This window comes from Sprattus sprattus (genome assembly GCF_963457725.1).
Source record: "Sprattus sprattus genome assembly, chromosome: 7".
NCBI classification, from domain to species: Eukaryota; Metazoa; Chordata; class Actinopteri; order Clupeiformes; family Clupeidae; genus Sprattus; species Sprattus sprattus.
Window position 1 is genome coordinate 4,132,120 of NC_137926.1, and position 20,000 is coordinate 4,152,119.

The 20,000-nt window shown below is 42.0% G+C and overlaps 2 protein-coding genes across 2 annotated transcripts in view; both read right to left on the minus strand.

The window, feature by feature from the left end:
• The window catches only part of LOC308368411 (integrin alpha-2-like), a gene marked incomplete at both ends in the record, with an annotated part of 18,804 nt that extends 7,437 nt beyond the window's left edge, over positions 1–11,367 (minus strand). Inside the window, 17 exons of the mRNA XM_080842581.1 lie at positions 1–12; positions 205–368; positions 1,043–1,173; positions 1,600–1,803; positions 2,104–2,247; positions 3,598–3,743; positions 3,923–4,061; positions 4,643–4,713; positions 4,929–5,094; positions 5,614–5,764; positions 6,021–6,169; positions 6,867–6,991; positions 8,041–8,155; positions 8,792–8,880; positions 9,013–9,122; positions 10,916–11,039; positions 11,331–11,367. The exon at positions 1–12 is cut by the window's left edge and continues 137 nt beyond it. Of these exons, the coding sequence (XP_080698707.1) occupies positions 1–12; positions 205–368; positions 1,043–1,173; positions 1,600–1,803; positions 2,104–2,247; positions 3,598–3,743; positions 3,923–4,061; positions 4,643–4,713; positions 4,929–5,094; positions 5,614–5,764; positions 6,021–6,169; positions 6,867–6,991; positions 8,041–8,155; positions 8,792–8,880; positions 9,013–9,122; positions 10,916–11,039; positions 11,331–11,367 (2,077 nt within the window). The remainder of the gene's footprint in view (positions 13–204; positions 369–1,042; positions 1,174–1,599; positions 1,804–2,103; positions 2,248–3,597; positions 3,744–3,922; positions 4,062–4,642; positions 4,714–4,928; positions 5,095–5,613; positions 5,765–6,020; positions 6,170–6,866; positions 6,992–8,040; positions 8,156–8,791; positions 8,881–9,012; positions 9,123–10,915; positions 11,040–11,330) is intronic.
• A 7,226-nt stretch (positions 11,368–18,593) lies between these two features.
• The window catches only part of LOC308367664 (integrin alpha-2-like), a gene marked incomplete at both ends in the record, with an annotated part of 27,875 nt that continues 26,468 nt past the window's right edge, over positions 18,594–20,000 (minus strand). Inside the window, 3 exons of the mRNA XM_080841642.1 lie at positions 18,594–18,686; positions 18,955–19,071; positions 19,904–19,993. Coding sequence (XP_080697768.1) covers positions 18,594–18,686; positions 18,955–19,071; positions 19,904–19,993 — 300 coding nt within the window. The remainder of the gene's footprint in view (positions 18,687–18,954; positions 19,072–19,903; positions 19,994–20,000) is intronic.

Consider the following 20,000-nt stretch of genomic DNA (forward strand, 5'->3'; position numbering starts at 1 on the left):
TGTACGTTATGGCTATAAAAAACATTTAGAGAAAAGAGACAGTGTTCAAATCAGCTGTTTTGAAAGGTTTCTAAAAGTTCTGTAAATATTCTGTAACATTTCAGTTCTAAAGTATGTCACAATTATTATGATTTTCTTTCTTTCTTTAAGTCTTTGGCGAGTGCTGCTTGTAGTCAGTGAAAGGGTGCGAGCGGGGTAGCCTACCCACGGGTCCCACGAGCGCAGTGGGCCTGAACTGTGCATTGAAGCACAACTTAGCCGTGAAACAGGACGCTAACCTCCCTCGTGAAGGGCAGGTTTTATTCAGGATGCTGAGTCTGTCTGGTGTACAGGAGACCTCTGCAGTTACCACGGCGATTCCCCGAGACCTACCACAACACAAACACAGCTCTGTCATAACGAGGACCTGCCACAACACAAACACAGCTCTGTCATAACGAGGGCCGCCTGGATCAGGGTCACATTAGTCTGGGTAGGAATAGGGACAGTAAGGGCACGGTAACTCCACAAATGGCTTAGGAATTAATTTCTTTCAAACTTGGTGGGTGGCTGCTTTGACTAAACGTCCTTACAGAACTCTACAGATTGCTTCTACCCCTCCTATCTGTTTTGTGTTTGTTTGTGTTTTTTTAACTATTTAATTGATGCTGACGCTGGTAACACAAGACCGATGCTGCAATTAGCAGACAGTAAAAGGCACTCACAATAAGATGTTCCCATGTCAAATTGAATTAGCAACTTATCAACAAATCAGTACAATTGAGCACGGAATGCCCTGGTATCCTGGGATATCTTAAATTCTAAAAATGTCTGTCATCGCTTGTTTCTCACACGTTGCTCCAGATTGGTCGAGGATTTGTTGGACATGAGAAAAGACATTTCAAAGTGTGATTTATTTTCTTTACCAGTTCTGAGGTAATGAATCAGATTTGAGACGTGGGTTTGAGACAGACCTCAGATACAACTCTGAAGACAGAACAGGGAGCCTCGTGAATCACTAACGAATGAATCACTTAAAGAGGAATTTTCGGGCCAGACTCACCAGAGCTGCACCGCCTTCCCATAAGCCCCCACTGAGAGGTCAGGGATGGTGTCTCCATTCAGGTCTCCACTGCCATCTAGAGAGCGTCCGAAGTACTGCAGCCCAGGGTCCACCTTCAGTCCAGCAATTCTCTACAACACCCATGATCGTGATGTAAAGTGAAATTTATGCTACTCCGATTTCACGGAGTCGGACACAGGGAACGCCTTTCCGATCTCTCTGAGCCCTCTCCGAGCACCTTGGAGAGGCTGTCGTGCACCTACGAATGTTTCTACCTTCCCGTACGAGATTTGCTCGGAGAGGGCTCGGAGTAGCATAAATGTACCTTAACTCCTAGCACTCACCACAGTGAGAGGTTTACATATCACTGGGATATTTGAGGAGGTCCACACAACTACAGTGTTTTGAACAAATCCCCCCACATGTGGTCTATTGCCTTCAATAAAGTTCTCTATTTAAGTAAAGCATAGTAATCATTGCAGTGTTTCGTTTCGATGACAAGAAGAATGTATGTGAGGTATATTAATTAATATATTATTATCAGATGCTCTGTCCACCTGTGAGTGTTGCAGTCGGACGGTGGTCTTGTCTCCGAAGTAGACGTATACGACTCCACGGCTGCTGTCCTCCAGAGGCGCTCCTACCACAACGTCACTGAAGCCGTCCAGGTTGAGGTCGGGCACAGCAGAGATGGCCGTGCCAAAGCAGGCGTTCTCCACCGCTGAGGGGCCCTCCAGGGAGCCCTGCTCACTCAGAATCCCCTGAAACAATCGGTATGAAGCTCGTTTTATAACCCTAACCCTAACCCTCCAGGGAGCCCTGCTCACTCACAATCCCCTGACATGATTTGGATGCAGGTCTTTCATTTATCATACATCTGTATTACCCTCCATTAGTAATCTAGAAATCTAAAATTGACCAAAATATTCATTTAGTTCATAACTACAATATCCTTGACATAGTTATTAAACTATAATATTCCTAAATGTCGCAGTAGTTTCTCAAAAATACAACCTTCCAGCTTCAATTAGATCTTGAGTGATGATGAGTTCCTTACTCACATGGGTGACGGCGAACAGGTACACCTTCCCTCTCTCCTTCTTCTCCTCGCTCATGAACATGGGCGCTCCCACCAGCAGCACGTCCGTCACACCATCTTTATTCACATCCAGAGGGCAGAGCACACTGCCGAAGTACGAGCCGATCTACACAAGAAGCACAAGTTCAAACAGATTGTCCCAAAACAACCAGAGGCCATTGTCACCACATGTCACAACATGTCAGCACATCACCCCATGTCCACCGCCAATCTACAAAAGAAGCACACATGGTTACACTTTGGCCACCACCAGTCATTCTGTGACCTGTATATTATTTAGAAACATTGAAGGTGGAGTTACAACCCTAACTAAAACCCCAAAATCACTGTACTCCTAACCCTAATCTTCCAATCCCATCCCTAAACCTAACCTTAACCCTAAACCTAACATCCTCCAAATGTATTCCAACCATACCGCCACCCTTCCTAGCTGTGGGCACCAACCCACAATCCGCAGCCTGAGTAGTCCCTAGCTCTATTCACCACACTTTAACACTACTCCATACGTTAACCCTGAGTAGTCCCTAGCTCTATTCACCACACTTTAACACTACTCCATACGTTTAAAATGTTACTCTCCATTACTTACAGGCATTCCAGTACCCTTTCTGACACCAACACACCAACAGCCACCCCAAACCTTAGACCCTTTTCAAACAGGTAAACAGCCACCCCAAACCTTAGACCCTTTTCAAACAGGTAGACAGCCACCCCAAACCTTACACCCTTTTCAAACAGGTAGACAGCCACCCCAAACCTTAGACCATTTTCAAACAGGTAAACAGCCACCCCAAACCTTAGACCCTTTTCAAACAGGTAAACAGCCACCCCAAACCTTAGACCCTTTTCAAACAGGTAAACAGCCACCCCAAACCTTAGACCCTGCACCCTTTTCAAACAGGTAGACAGCCTCCCCAAACCTTAGACCCTAGACCTTTTCAAACAGGTAGACAGCCACCCCAAACCTTAGGACCTTTTCAAACAGGTAAACAGCCACCCCAAACCTTACACCCTTTTCAAACAGGTAAACAGCCACCCCAAACCTTAGACCCTTTTCAAACAGGTAGACAGCCACCCCAAACCTTAGACCCTGCACCCTTTTCAAACAGGTAGACAGCCACCCCAAACCTTAGGCCCTAGACCTTTTCAAACAGATAAACAGCCTTCACTCATGCAGTGCTTTACGAAGAGAGTCCCCAACAGAACATCCTGTGGTTTAAACTGTGAATGCTGCTAGACATTCCCCTGCATCTTTCCCTTCAGACGATATATAAAATACAAATCCAGCATGTCAGTTGAAACCTCCGTAAAAATAGGAAGGATTAGTTACTATTCATGTTTACATTCAGTGACGGAATCAGAGAAACAAATATACATTGTACTCTCAGGCAGAGTGACAGTAGTAGTGGCCTTACCTGAGTTCCCCTCTGTCTGTGTGTGTCTCTGATGGAGTTACCTGAGTTCCCCTCTGTGTATCTCTGATGGCGGCCTGTCCTGTGCTGTCCACTGTGTACACCACAACCAGGCCCGTGTGGTTGGCCCGTGGGGCTCCTGCAACAAAGTACTCAGTGCTGCCGTGCCTCAGAGATGTCACGGAGTAGCCTGTGTGGATAGCAGAAGAAATATACCAAAGATTTTTACTAGACTAAGATGGCCGTGCCTCAGGGATGTCACTGAGTAGCCTGGTTAAATGACTCACTAGCAATCTGCCATTAAGAACTCAAAGAAAACTGTTTTGCAGATGAGGCGAACGGACAGATCCCTTTTATCAGACTACTTACCAAGGTAGGCACTGTGATTCTTATTGTCCAGGATGTTCTCGAAAGCTTTTTCAGGCAAAACATTGAAATTTTGTCCTTTTCGATGAACAACCGTTCCACTCCACCCAAACGCTCCCACCGCTCCCAACATCACCACGTCCTACAGCAACCACAACAATAACAATAACCAACAACAATAACCCCCTTAAAAACAACCATAAACTATGTATAGCACGGCTCACCAAATGTATTAAAATATATGTAAATATAGATACCTCGTACTAGGTAGAAATATAGTAATTCTTTAAAAAGAAGAAACTTTTTTGTTCTGTAATTCATTTCTGAAAGTTCTTTCACTTTAGTGTGTCTAGGGTTAACCTGCTTGAGCGCTTTAGGGTCTGCATGCTTGGTTGCGTGTTAACCTGCTTGAGCGCTTTAGGGTCTGCATGCTTGGTTGCATGTTAACCTGCTTGAGCGCTTTAGGGTCTGCATGCTTGGTTGCGTGTTAACCTGCTTGAGCGCTTTAGGGTCTGCATGCTTGGTTGCGTGTTAACCTGCTTGAGCGCTTTAGGGTCTGCATGCTTGGTTGCGTGTTAACCTGCTTGAGCGCTTTAGGGTCTGCATGCTTGGTTGCGTGTTAACCTGCTCAAGTCAAGTGCTTTAGGGTCTGCGTGCTTGGTTGCGTGTTAACCTGCTTAAGGGGGGGAGAGACGTGAGGGTGGGAGAAGTGAAAACATAAACCTTGCTGGTCTGGTGAGCGCTGAAACCAGTTTGGGCAAACTCCATCTTGAAATCTTCACCTTTGCCAGTCCCTGCAGTGTATAGACGCATATACACACACACACACACACACACACACACAGAGACACACACACACACACACAAAACCGAACAATAAGAGAACTTTGGTGGCAACTCGCATACAACCACACCTCATTTCGAAACCATGCATATGATCAGCAAAACTGAGCAAAAAAGACACTTTCCCGTAACAGCATAAATACACATACAGTATATGAACACCGACCCTCTATATTGAAAATGCGATCTCCCAGAGTTGCTGCCATCTCCTGAAGAGCTTCTTCTGCCGCTACATGGAAGTAGTGCCGCTCCGTTGGGGTGCTGGCTATGGACTCCATCTCCGTGATTAGAGTTTTGGGGTCTATGTTGTTCTTGTTGTAGTAGCCGAGGACCTTTAAAAGCAAGGGGCCACAGAAGCCTGAGCACACGGACTCTCCAAAACTAAGAAACTGTGCGGTCATTGCACCTGCCGATGGTGGCATCTCCAAGAACACACATTCAATTCCTAACACTGCAGGCTCTAAATACGGATGTTGTTCGACTGTAGAGATACATGCATGATGAATTAATTTTGAATGTGTGAATTGTATGAATGCAAAAGCTTTATGCACTTCATATAGTGTTGTACTTGTGTGAACATCTGGGGTATTGTTTCATTGTATTTCACGTAAACTTTCTTGCTATGAAAGAGAAGTTCTTGTGCATTACACAAGGTGTCTTGACAAGCAGGGTTACAAGCAGAATTTGTCTAAAAGTGCTTGTCTTATAGACATTTTGGCATTCCTATGCAAAATATATGCAAAAAAAGACCTATATTGAATATTATAATGCATATCTAACAAGTTACACTGTATATCCAATGCACATTTTAATATAATTCAGTAAGTTCATATAGAATACATCAGACTCACAGCAATGCTAAAGCGAGTGATCCTCCCCTTTTCACACGCGGCAATCACTTGGTCTCGTATGACTTTATCATTAGACTCCCCATCAGACACCACCACCATTACTTTACTGGCACCTGGACGACCTCCAGACTGTGGGAGGAACGCATATTCACTGCAACACACACACACACACACACACACACACACACACACACACACACACACACACACACACACACACACACACACACACACACACACACACACACACACCCACACCCACACACAGTCCCTCACAGGGAATGAGAGAGAGAGAGAGAGAGAGAGAGAGAATGAGAGGAGACTGAAAACAATCTATATATTGATATATAGCATTATCGCAAAATCAATTAGTCAATTATAATTTCCAAGTGGTATTAGAGATATACCTGGCGAAGCGAATGGCTGAGAATGTGTTGGTCCTATCCCCTCGTTTCTGGTCCATATTAGACACGGCAGCAAGCATGGACTCTTTACTTCCATAAGAGTTGAACCGGAATTCAAAGGATGTGTCCACTGCATACTGCATAACGCTGACCTAAATACATGCAACGGTAATGTGATGTTTTGTACATTTTGTTAGATTACATAGATTTCAGTCATATGCAATCACAGCAAGGTCCATTCTGTCAATATGCATCTAAGGCCTCACAGACGGGTGCAGGCCTGTTCCCCAACCATTTGGCCCCTGAGACATCAAATAGCTATTGTCCAGGGTCAGGAAGGAAGGAACAGCTGGAGATCAATGGTTGCCAGGACCCCAGACAGACACTTAATTAATTGAGACCTAATTGAGTCAGACCAAATTAGGTCATACTTCCTACTTTCATTTCGGTATTGTTTACATGTTAATTCCATACTATAAGAATCACAACCTTTTTGTAATGAGAAGAAGAAGAAGCAAGGAGACCGACTCCTCAACATGCAGACGTGCCTTGTGCATGCTTGTGTTGTATGGAGATGACCGTGGCATGTGATTTGAATAAACACATTCTTTCGCTAAGCCGTCTTCCACAAGTCTGTTATTCTGAACAAGCTAACTTGAACCAAGCGTGGGCATCCGAGGATTTTGCCGGAGGACAGCACAAGTTTTCATTTACAGCATAAGCTTTCACTTTATATCATATATTTATATCATATCAACAGTTTAAGTTCAAGTTTATTTATCTAGCACATTTCATATGTTATACATACACACAATGTGCCTTAAACAGTGTTTAAATGACTTAACTTGCCTGAGTTTTATCAGGCCCAATTTCCAGATTTTCTAGCAGTTTCTTGAGGAATGCGATGACTGGTTGCCATGGATATATGCTGTCTGATCCGTCCAGTACAATCATCAGGTCCACTGGCCCACAGTCTGTTAATTAATGGAGCATTAAATTTCAAACTAGTAGCCTCCTCAACTTCCACTATTATCCTGAGCTTAAACAGGAAAGGAAGTTATGCATGCTGTAATACCAGAGGTTTTGTCCACACAAAAAAACAAAATGCATGATAAGAGCTAATTGCTAATTAATGTTTGTTATAAATAATGCAATATTTGCACAAATGCATCAGTGCAGAGTAAAGCAAGGAACAATAAAATACAAATGTGAAAAAGGGACAATAAATAAACACCTCACGATGCCATTGTGCTTTGAATGAATAACATAATTAAAAAGCCCAAGCTGATAGGCAGAACACTAATTCCACTGGGTACATTAGATAGTGGAGGGATATGAAGCTCACTGGGTAGATTAGATAGTGGAGGGATATTAATCTCACTGGGTAGATTAGATAGTGGAGGGATATTAATCTCACTGGGTACATTAGATAGTGGAGGGATATTAATTTCACTGGGTAGATTAGATAGTGGTCTGTAATGTGGAGGGATATTAACCTCACTGGGTAGATTAGATAGTGGAGGGATATTAACCTCACTGGGTAGATTAGATAGTGGAGGGATATTAATCTCACTGGGTACATTAGATAGTGGAGGGATATTAATCTCACTGGGTAGATTAGATAGTGGAGGGATATTAATCTCACTGGGTAGATTAGATAGTGGAGGGATATGAATCTCACTGGGTAGATTAGATAGTGGAGGGATATGAATCTCACTGGGTAGATTAAATAGTGGAGGGATATTAATCTCACTGGGTAGATTAGATAGTGGAGGGATATGAATCTCACTGGGTAGATTAAATAGTGGAGGGATATTCATCTCACTGGGTAGATTAAATAGTGGAGGGATATTAATCTCACTGGGTAGATTAGATAGTGGAGGGATAGTAATATCACTGGGTAGATTAAATAGTGGAGGGATATTAATCTCACTGGGTAGATTAGATAGTGGAGGGATAGTAATCTCACTGGGTAGATTAAATAGTGGTATATATTGTGGAGGGAAATACAAAAGGCTCTTACTCAGACGAACAGGAACAAAAGCGTGAAGCGAACTGAACTGAGAGCTGACTTCAACGCAGACTCCTGGCAGGAAGTAGTGACTCCCACATCGCTGGGCCCAGAGTGGCCCGCATGTCTACGGGGACCCGCAGGGAACACACAGATTAGGAGTGACATCACAGGGAACACACAGATTAGGAGTGACATCACAGGGAACACACAGATAAGAAGTGAAATCACAGGGGACACACAGATTAGTAGTGACATCACAGGGAACACACAGATTAGGAGTGACATCACAGGCAACACAGAGTGGTAGTGACATCACAGGGAACACACAGATTAGCAGTGACATCACAGGGAACACAGAGATTAGGAGTGACATCACAGGGAACACACAGATTAGTCGTGACATCACAGGGAACACACAGATAAACAGTTACATCCCACACATCCCACAAGGAACACACTGTAAGGACAGATTAGTAGTGTTGTTTGAGTAAACTACAGAGACTAGGAAACTAGAGAGAACAAGACTAGATACATTTGTGTATTTGAGTATACAATAATGTATATGATAGTTTATAGAACACATTTGAGTTAATTTGAATATAATTTATAACTTATTTATAGCTTGTAATTTATTCTATACAAAAAGTTTGAGGTGGTTCACAGCTAGCTAGCATACCGTCACTGAACATTTTCAATCAGTCCGTTCATTCATTCATTCATTCATTCATTTGTAATGGCTGCTTGTGTCCACAGACATTACCATGAAAGTCTCATTTGTGGAGTGAGTTAGCATCGAGCCCAGGCTCATGTTTACATTAATGTTCTCCACATCTGGGATGGTGACTGAATCTGAAATGGGAAAGAAGGTTTATACACTTTGTTAAGCTAATCAAAGGCAGGGCTACAAGTGCTAATTTCAAGTAAGCATGGATTGAGAGGGATTTGTTAAAATGTTCATGTTCCCAAATATAGCCATCTTACTTTGCAAATTCAGCCTCTCACAGCTGGATCCTGGACCTGTGATGTCACACTTGTAAACGTCCCCTTTCCTGTTGTCTGGGCTTCCACTCCATGGAGAACCCACCAACAACCTAGAGGACAGGACCAATAACACACACACACACACACACACACACACACACACACACACACACACACACACACACACACACACACATACACACACACACACACACACACACACACAGACATACACACAGACACACACACACACACACACACACACACACAGTGGAAGTGCTGGAGGACAGACACACAGACACACAGACACACACACACACACACCCACACACACACACACACACAGACACACAGACACACACACACACAGACACACAGACACACACACACACACACACACACACACACACACAGTGGAAGTGCTGGAGGACAGACACACTCTCAAACGTTTACTGTGAGTTGAATTCTAGTCTCGTGAAACAACCAATATTTTTGACAATTTGGGGGCAGTAAACAAGGAAGACACAATGACATAATGGAGCTTTAACAAGCCCAACAGACTTGTTGCTTACATACAACAGGTTGGCACTGATAAAGGCTTCCTAACTGGTATATTTTGGCAGTATATTTGGCAAAGTTATGCTGTAAAATCTCTCCTGCCTGGGGAGCCAGTGGGAACAAAATGATTTATCTCTCCTTTATGACCACACCATCACAAGGAATTTCAATATGTTGTACAAACTCGCTACCTACAAAAACATATCATTTTTTTAATGTAACAACAGAATGTTGTTTAAATGTGTTTACTATTGCTTCTGAAGATGAGTCTTCTACCTCCTTTATGACCACACCATCACAAGGAATTTCAATATGTTGTACAAACTCGCTACCTACAAAAACATATCATTCTTTTAATGTAACAGCAGAATGTTGTTTAAATGTGTTTACTATTGCTTCTGAAGATGAGCCTTCTAGAACCTCTATTTTTGCAGAGACTTTGGAAATGTGTGTTGTATGAGTGAGTGTCATCACTGGTTCATTGTCAGCCTTGAATTCAAAGAGGTTTGTCTGTCCCAGGATCTGGTTTATTTAACCAGCACAGTAAACTGTGACGTCTGTGTCATGGTTCAGTGTTCCTGGGAAGAAAGAGTGGGGGCTCCTAGAAACCTTTTGAGTGTCTCTGACCCTGTCTCTGATCCTCCTCTGGATCAGAGCTGCAATGTGTTTATGTGTGTGCGTGTGTGTGTACGTGTGTCTGTGTGTGTGCTTGTGTGTGTGTGTGTACGTGTGTCTGGCTGTGTGCTTGTATGTGTGTGTGTATGTATCTGGATCAGAGTTGCTATTGGGCTCTAGGACTTTGAAGATAAAGCAATAAAAACAGATCCGGTGTTACCAGTGTACTCCTGCTTGCCAGCATTACTGATAAACACACATGATGTGTAGTAATGTAGAGGTGTTTGTAATAGTCAGTGAATATTGTATGAACTGCGAGGGAAGATGAGTGCATATTGCATTTCTTGTCGTCAAACTTACACATGTGTTCTCATCACACAGCTTGTCTTGGCAGGAGCGTTGAGGCTGTGTGTGCATGTGTGTATGTTTATGTGATGTGTGTGTGTGTGTGTGTGTGTCTGTGTCTGTGTCTGTGTGTGTGTGTGTGTGTGTGTGTGTGTGTGTGTGATGTGACCTCATCTAAAGGACACACACACTGTATGCCTGGGAATAGATATACACACACAGCAGGGTTCCTTCAGTTCAAAAGAACTTCATTATTTTTAACTTTGCTTCTTCCTTGTGTTTAATAAACTAGACAATGCTTATAGGGCATCAATCCAACATCTAGACAAATAAGTCCTGGATGTCCGTCACACACACACACACTACATAAGTACAGAGGCCAAACCATTTCCCCTGGTGGTTGGTGAACTGCTGAACGGTGTAACCAAACTCCTCCAGCGCCGGGCCAGAGAACACTTTGGCTCCAGCGGTCCCGACATTAAAACTCTGACCCTGTGGAATCAACCAGCCTGCAAGGAGAAGAGGTTACGTTAAATACGCATAGAAATATATTATAAAATAAATATTAATTAAATATGCCTTGCCCAGTGTTGAATCAACCAGCCTGCAAGGAGGAGAGGTTACGTTAAATACACATATCAATATATTATAAAATAAATATTAATTATATGCCTTGCCCAGTGTGGAATCAACCAGCCTGCAAGGAGAAAAGGTTACGTTAAATACACATATCAATATATTATCAAATGGGGGGCACTGTGGCACAAGCAGTAGCCCCGACCATATAAGGGCTTGAACACCCACGGGGACACGGCTTCGAATTTGCCCCGCTGTCATTTCCCGATCCCACTCCCCACCTCTTCTCTCCATCTCATTTCCTGTCCAAACCTTCACTGTCCTATCGATTAAAGGCAAAAAGCCCCAAAACAAATCTTAAACAATGATATATATATTAAAATAAATAATAATTAAATATGCCTTGCCCAGTGTGGAATCAACCAGCCTGCCACAAAAGTCAAATGACGGTGAAATACATTTACACATGTTATGCACATGCATTGAAGAGATACAGCCGCGGAAAAAATTAAGAGACCACTTCAAAATTATCAGTTTCTCTGGTTTTACTATTTATTGGTATGTGTTAAAGTAAAATGTACATTTTTGTTTTATTCTATAACCTACTGGCAACATTCCTACCAAATTTCAAATAAAAATATTGTCATTTAGATCATTTATTTGCAGAAAAATGACAATTGTTCAAAATAGCAAAAAAGATGCAGTGTCTTCAGATCTCGAATAATGCAAAGAAAACAAGCTCATATTCATTTTTAAACTACACAATACTAATGCTTACACTTAGGAAGAGTTCAGAAATCAATATTTGGTGGAATAACCTTGATTTAAAATCACAACTTTCATGTGTCTTGGCATGCTCTCCACCAGTCTTTCACATTGCCGTTGGGTGACTTTATGCTACTCCTGGCGCAAGAATTCAAGCAGCTCGGCTTCTTTTCATGGCTTGTGACCATCCATCTTCCTCTTGATCACATTTCAGAGGTTTTTTATGGGATTCAGGTCTCGAAATTGGGCTGGCCATGACAGGGTCCTGATCTGGTGGAACTCCATCCACACCTTTACTGGCCTGGCTGTGTGGCATGGAGCATTGCCCTGCTGGAAAAAACACTTTTCAGAGTTGGGGAACATTGTCAGAGCAAAAGGAAGCAAGTTTTTCTTCCGGGACAACGTTGTACTTTGCCTGGCTGAGGTTTGTAAAAGACCATAAGGATTGAAAAAAGCGGACTGGAGGGTCTTCTAGTTCGTCTTCTCTGATGAGTCCAATTTTCAGCTTTGCCCAACACATGGTCGTCTGATGGTTAGACGGGGACCTGGAGAGGCCTACAAGCCAGAGAGTCTTGCACCTACTGTGAAATCGGACTCATCAGAGAAGACGAACTTAGAAGAACCTCCAGTCCGCTTTTTCAATCCTTATGGTCTTTTACAAACCTCAGCCAGGCAAAGCACAACGTTGTCCCGGAAGAAAAACTTGCTTCCTTTTGCTCTGACAATGTTCCCCAACTCTGAGAAGTGTTTTTTCCAGCAGGGCAATGCTCCATGCCACACAGCCAGGCCAGTAAAGGTGTGGATGGAGTACCACCAGATCAGGACCCTGTCATGGCCAGCCCAATTTCGAGACCTGAATCCCATAAAAAACCTCTGAAATGTGATCAAGAGGAAGATGGATGGTCACAAGCCATGAAAAGAAGCCGAGCTGCTTGAATTCTTGCGCCAGGAGTAGCATAAAGTCACCCAACGGCAATGTGAAAGACTGGTGGAGAGCATGCCAAGACACATGAAAGTTGTGATTTTAAATCAAGGTTATTCCACCAAATATTGATTTCTGAACTCTTCCTAAGTGTAAGCATTAGTATTGTGTAGTTTAAAAATGGATATGAGCCTGTTTTCTTTGCATTATTCGAGATCTGAAGACACTGCATCTTTTTTGCTATTTTGACCAATTGTCATTTTTCTGCAAATAAATTATCTAAATGACAATATTTTTATTTGAAATTTGGTAGGAATGTTGCCAGTAGGTTATAGAATAAAACAAAAATGTACATTTTACTTTAACACATACCAATAAATAGTAAAACCAGAGAAACTGATAATTTTGAAGTGGTCTCTTAATTTTTTCCGCGGCTGTATTTGATATAACCTTCTGGGAGGGACAAAACAAACAAACGAAACAATACAAACAAAAACAAAGCATCAGATATATTGAGCCCCATGTCACTGCCTCATTTGAGTCTGTCAACAAGTGCAAGACTCTAATATTGGAAATATACAAGTAGTACTCAGAGTAGTTTCACTGTTTGTTTTTAAAATGCACTGTTTTTAATTGCTATTGTGACCCTGTCACTGCACATTGAGACCTCTTTGTATGTGAAAGTGTGCTATAAAAATAAAATCCATTATTATTATTAGTAGTACTCAATCATACTTTTTTTCCAGAGAAGTGGTCAGATATTTCAGCACCCTCAACAGTGCAAATTGACTAGTGGAGTAAAATTCTGTTGGCTCTAGGTTTGTTATCAAATCAATATATTTTCACATCCTAGGTCATCCTAGGACACTTGCATACTTAAAGGCACCCAGTGCAACTTTATATAAACATTCAATGAAAAATAAACATTCAATTTCTAGTCTTTTTTACACGTAGTAAGTTTCAATAACTCCATACCATTACATATCGACATTCAAGGAGCAAAGATGAGACGTCGTTGTGTGGTGAGAACTGATAGAAAATCGTAAACAACAACAATCGCCGGTGGGGAGAGGCCATTTTTCCATTGACTGGAATCCTGCTTTATTTATTGTAGGTTACAAAAAATAAAGAAAATGGAGGCGATTGTTGTTGTTTACGATTTTCTATCAGTTCTCACCACACAACGACGTATTATCTTTGCTCTTTGAATGTCGATATGTAATCGTATGGAGTTATTGAAACTTAGTACGTGTAAAAAAGACTAGAAATTGAATGTTTATTTTTAAGCCTCGAAAGTTGCACTGGGTGCCTTTAAGGTAGGGAGGCATGGGCTTTCTTTAAAGTAAGTTAATACGTAATGTGCATATGTGTTGGTGTTTCCTACTTTGCTGACAGTTTTGAAGTCAGTTCACATAAGTCCTTTGTGTTGAGAAGTCGAGTATGAAGTGTGGTGGTTTGGGTGAGATAAGCCCCTCAACCTGACCACCATGACGACAGCCACACATTACACACACTACATGCTCAACCAGTAAGTTCCCCAGTCTGTCATTGTGGCCATTCCAAGCAGGGGCAAGCACCACAGTCAACACAGGGATACAACTTTAAGAATTAAGATGAAGAATATACTCACTTCAAAGTACAGAAGTCTACGTTAACAGAAAAACATAAACACATAACACCTAAGGTCACATACACAGTGAAAAGTAGGTAAAGACGTGCTGTACAGTTCCACATCCAAACCTTTTTGGCAGAGGTGACGTGTGCCGTCCAATGTCTCCCCACAAAGGTATTATGGTATTATTTATCAAATCGACACACTAGCTGAAACAAGCTAAAACATGATACGAACTCAGAGGGAACGCCAGAGTTACCGCGCTTCAGATGTTGTTGTTCACATTAAAGCCAGACATTTTGTTCAAATAAGAATATGAGGCTGTACCTGTGTGAATTTCATCATGGGAATCAAACTCATGATTCTGTCTCCACTTTTCATCTTCTTCATTCTCTTATCATTTGGACCACTCTAGCTAAACCAGTGAATTCACTAGGCTACCCTTGATGCTTTAGGATTTGAGAATATGGCAAGAAAGAACATGACAAAACCATAGATATAATTATTTAAAAGGTGACAACCAATCCTTAAAACTTCTAGAAGGACATATCTTATGATGTAAAATAACAGGAATAAACGTGTGTATGCAGTATCAAATAACTCCTACCTTGAATTAAAAACCAAAAAACGAATTCCTTCGTAAAAATTAAATCCATGACAGAGTTGGCTGCCATACAACTTTTAGCGACAAACGGCTCAGAGACAATGAAAGATTCCGTCACGTCGCAGTCACACCTCTCTGTAGGACGGGTATGCATCTTGACTGGTGCTGGAGCGTTGTAGGCTACCGTGTTTCCCCCTTTTTTTATCTACCAAACAGAGGACTTATTCCACGGAATTGGAGACCAGAACACATACGTATCCTAACGTTTTTGATGACTTTTAAATGAATCATCTTAGATGGTACACTGACTGACTAGTTTTTAATTTTCGTTACAACTAAGAGAGCATCCTTATTATGTAATTGTTTAACATCGCCGAAATCCATTGCACCATAGCAGGATACCTTTCTTGAGGTATTTCAGTTAATTGTTTTTTATTGTGTGTGAATAATCGACCATTGTAATTCACATTTGGCTATAAACTCTCTCTCTTACGCACTGTGAGGGACGGAGGCGGCCACTCCGCGTTCTGAGATGTGGGCGGCTGGAGTCGGTATAGTGAAGTCGGGAAAAAACAAGGTGCAGGAGATGGTGGCTTTTTTTTTACAAAAATATATCCTATTTATTCTTCATAGGGAATTCTCTTCAATGACCCCCAAACATTTAAATTTAAATTGTTGAACCTTGTTACATAGAAGTCTAGGTTAACAGAAAAACATAAAAATAAATGTTATATGTTACTTTTGTTACATGTTATTTTTTTTATCTTGTATGCCTGCGTAGATGTTGCCTGCCAGGTCAAAATAATTTCTCTGCGCTGAAGCTATTTGGTGCATGTGACACTTTGACTTTGAACATGTTCACAAAACAAACAAACAAACATAAATTCAGAGTCAAAAATGTCAAAACCAAGCAAACTAGGCACACAGTATTCACAGTATTCATTCACTTGAACTCACAGCAGGTAAGTGCTCATTTTCTCAGCCCCCTCAAACAAGGAATGAGGCACCCTTTAAATGGCTGCCACTTGGGCTTAATGAAGCACCCATTAAATAAGGCTGCCACTTGGGCTTAATTGGTCCAATTGACCTAACTGGACCCAACCGTTGTAGAGGAGGAGTCTTAGGTTCTCTCCCGCTCTTGCAGGTCAACATGAGTCAGACTCATTTCAGTTTAACGGTGAGAAGGGGGGGAATTATACTTTCTCACACACACAACATTCCTTATCTCTCTCAAACAATTACTATCAATTACGTGCTCTTGTTGTTGTTTTAAATGCCCACCCCCTTGTTGAAATTGACAACAGATAGCCTACATGCCAATTAGAGTTATTCCCAAGTAACAGTAGGCTAATCTGGATGCTAGAATGAGTTGTTGCATACTGTGGAATGAGCTCTTGCATATACGGTGGAATGAGCTCTTGCATATGTGGTTTAGGGTTAAGGCTAACCCTGTTGCATACTGTGGAATGAATGAGCTGTTGCATACTGTGGAATGAGCTGTTGCATACTGTGGAATGAGCTCCTGCATACTGTGGAATGAATGAGCTGTTGCATACTGGTTAATGAGCTGTTGCATACTGTGGAATGAACAAGCTGTTGCATACTGTGGAATGAGCTGCTGCATACTGGTTAAGGAGCTGTTGCATACTGTGGAATGAGCTGTTGCATACTGTGGAATGAATGAGCTGTTGCATACTGTGGAATAAATGAGCTGTTGCATACTGTGGAATGCCTTACTTCAGGTACAAGTGGTTGCAGTGTTCCTGCATGGTAATGTAACTAGCCTATGGCATGATGATTGTCATAGAAATGTGTTATTCATATTTGGAGATTTATATTATTGTGTTATCAATATAGCCATTTCAATTATTTTGTATTGTAGATGCTATGATTATAGCATATGGATCGACCACTAGTAACATTTATAAACATATCTCCATGTTTCCTGCACATTCAGTTTTCCAATTTAGTCTCATTATTAAGTGGATGTTCAGTCTGGTTTATGGGCTGACCAAAAGCAGTACACGGATTCTATAGGAAGGGGCAGGGAAATACATACATCAGAGTCATCAAAAATTATCAAATGAATTACTTAACTCGGTCACTCTTTAAAAAGACTTTACTGCAATGCAACACATTACAGCCTTCAACATGAATCCTGCTATATCGCTGCCAGTCAAAACAAGTGGTTTAATTCCCATTCACATAACAGATAACAGCTAAAGAGCAAAGTAACATACTGTAAACATCTTATGTACACTGAACTGTTCGTACCCCATGTAATAAAGATTTTTTTTTTTTGTATGAAAAACCGCTACTGTTGAGTACAACAGTGTTTTGTTATCATCCATGTATTATTCTGTATCATTTCTGAATAGTTTCAGAAGTATAAGGGATTTGGACTGTCCCTGGATCCACATATCACTGCACAGAACGCTACCTTGTAAGGAGCAACTGACTCAATGTAGTCTGATAAACGAAACACTCTAAATTTGTCTTGGGGTGCCAACCCAACAGTTCCACACATTCAACACCGGAGGGCGCCCAATGCATGGTCAAATGAACACTTCCCTTTGAAAGCTTGGACTACATACGTATGAACACTAGATGCAGTATCCAGATTTGTCTTTGAAATAACCAGTGGTTAATATGAGACACTCACCGTGATTTAACACAGAACATGCTCATTCAGAATGTTTCTAATGGCGTTCCTGTTTGAAATGGTGCTTCTAATATTCAGTCTGAAATTCCTTTAGTCTCAAATAAATTAACATGGTAACTCACATTTTAAAACAAACACCCTGACTAAATGCCAGCATACACTGAAATGTGCATTCACTTTTTCAACAAGAATTTTAACAGGACGAATCTTGATTCAGAGAAACCTGACATGATTTTTAAATATTTACAGAAGACTCAGTCATTCAGGCATGTCTGTGACCGACATCCCATCATTCATCCAAGTCAATGTCAGAGATATGCAGTCCAGCTATTAAGCAAATGGACATTGAATGCAAAAATACCGGCGTTTCACTGATGGACTGATAGTAGCTGTATTACAGTAGCATGACGGAAATATCCGAACCCTAAAAAGCCGACTAGAGGTCCTGACAGAATAAGACACGCTAGATGAACGAGATTGCTATGCCAGCATAGCTGTCTCATTGTCCCTTCACTCTGCAACTTCAGAGACTCTTTTTTCAGTTCGTAGGACATCAGTCACTTATTGCACCCCCCCACCCACCCAAACACCCCTTTACAAATGCCACAGGCCATTTAATGAACAACAGGCCTTTTAACGAAAAAGTCTTTCCACCACACCAACTGTTCTATCTCACAGTTCCCACACCGCCCTTGTGGACCAGAGCGATGGTGGCTGAAGTAGTCTAAGTGTTGGTCGTAGGTCGGGTTGGTGTCTGAAGTAGTCTAAGTGTTGGTCGTACGTCGGGTTGGTGTCTGAAGTAGTCTAAGTGTTGGTCGTAGGTCGGGTTGGTGTCTGAAGTAGTCTAAGTGCTTGTAGTAGGAAAAGGATCTAAGTGCTTGTTGTAGGTCGGGTTGGACTCCTGAGGGAGGAGACGTAGCTCTTATGGGGCGTCGTTCTGGAGCGCCTCGGTTTCAGCCTCGTCCGCTTCGCCGTCCTTCATCAGCTGCTCGTACTTCCTCTTGAAGAACCCAAGCTGGAGACACACAAGACCACGCTTTGGCTTACTGTCACGTGTTTTATGTATGTGGTGTTTTCAACCCAAGCGGGAGGAACAAGACCACACTCTGGCTTACTGTCCCATGTTTTATATACGTGGTGTTTTCAACAATGGGCAAAGGATTCCAGGATTCCGTTGATATATCATCAATATCAATATTTTGTTGATATATCAACAACAGACTATATATTTACTATGTACAGCAGACATCAGTGTCATTACTCTGCAATGAAACATACTCTACCTTCCACAGAACGGCCGTGGCTACGGCCAGAAGAAGCAGGCCGCCAAGCACACTTCCAACGATGACACCAACGGGTACATCGCCTTTCCCTCCAGGTTTGCTAATAATCACTTTAACCTATAAAGAATGGAGGGAACAGCATTCACAACACAGACACCTGCTGTGAATACAGCACCTCCTCTAGCGACTGTTAAATTCACTCTGTGCCCTGAAGAGGGCAGTATACATGTAAGAAGGTACAGTATGTTAGCCTGGCCATTACCAGCCTGTGACTCCATTTCATTCCGTCTTTCAGTCTGGGCCAACCCAATGCATTTTGGTTTCCGAGATGGGCGGGTGCTTATCTTGAGGTTTAAAATCATTGGAGTTCCCTTAACCAATCAGCAACGTTTAGTAAGCATTCGGTAGATTAAACTCTTCCCAAAGCCAGTTGCGAGAAGAGCTACGACGTCCTTTCCAATCATAAAACTTACAAGAAAATACTCTTGTTCTCCTTTTAATTTTCTGATGTTCTCGAGAGTTGAGACAACTTTTCCGATAGCTTTTCGTGTCTTTTCCTCCAAGGCGAGTTTTGCGTCACAGCTCTGAACTGTTCGCTGATTGGTCCTACAAAATTTTGAGTCCTGGAGACGATTGTCAACGGGGTTAGGCCAGACTGAGTATGAGCTTGAAATCAATTCAGGCGGAAATACGTAGGCTGGTGTCACCAGGCTAACAGTATGTGATCCCACAAATAAATGGTTGATACATACACAGGGAGCTTGTATGTTTTGTAAGCTATGTAATACAAGCACCGCTCCCTGTGTGATACTTATGTACTTAGTCCTTACTCTAAGTACTTAGTAGACATAAATGTAAAAACTGATGTTGATATTATTGTCAGATTGTAGAGACAACACTAAACCACGGGAAACAGTAACTACAAGAATGGCTGCTGCTATGCTAGTACCTCACGGTGATGATCTGTGATCACTATCAGGTCCGGCTGGGCTGTCTCCATCTCAGCACTCACACTCAGAGACACGGCCTGAAATGATGCCTGCGTA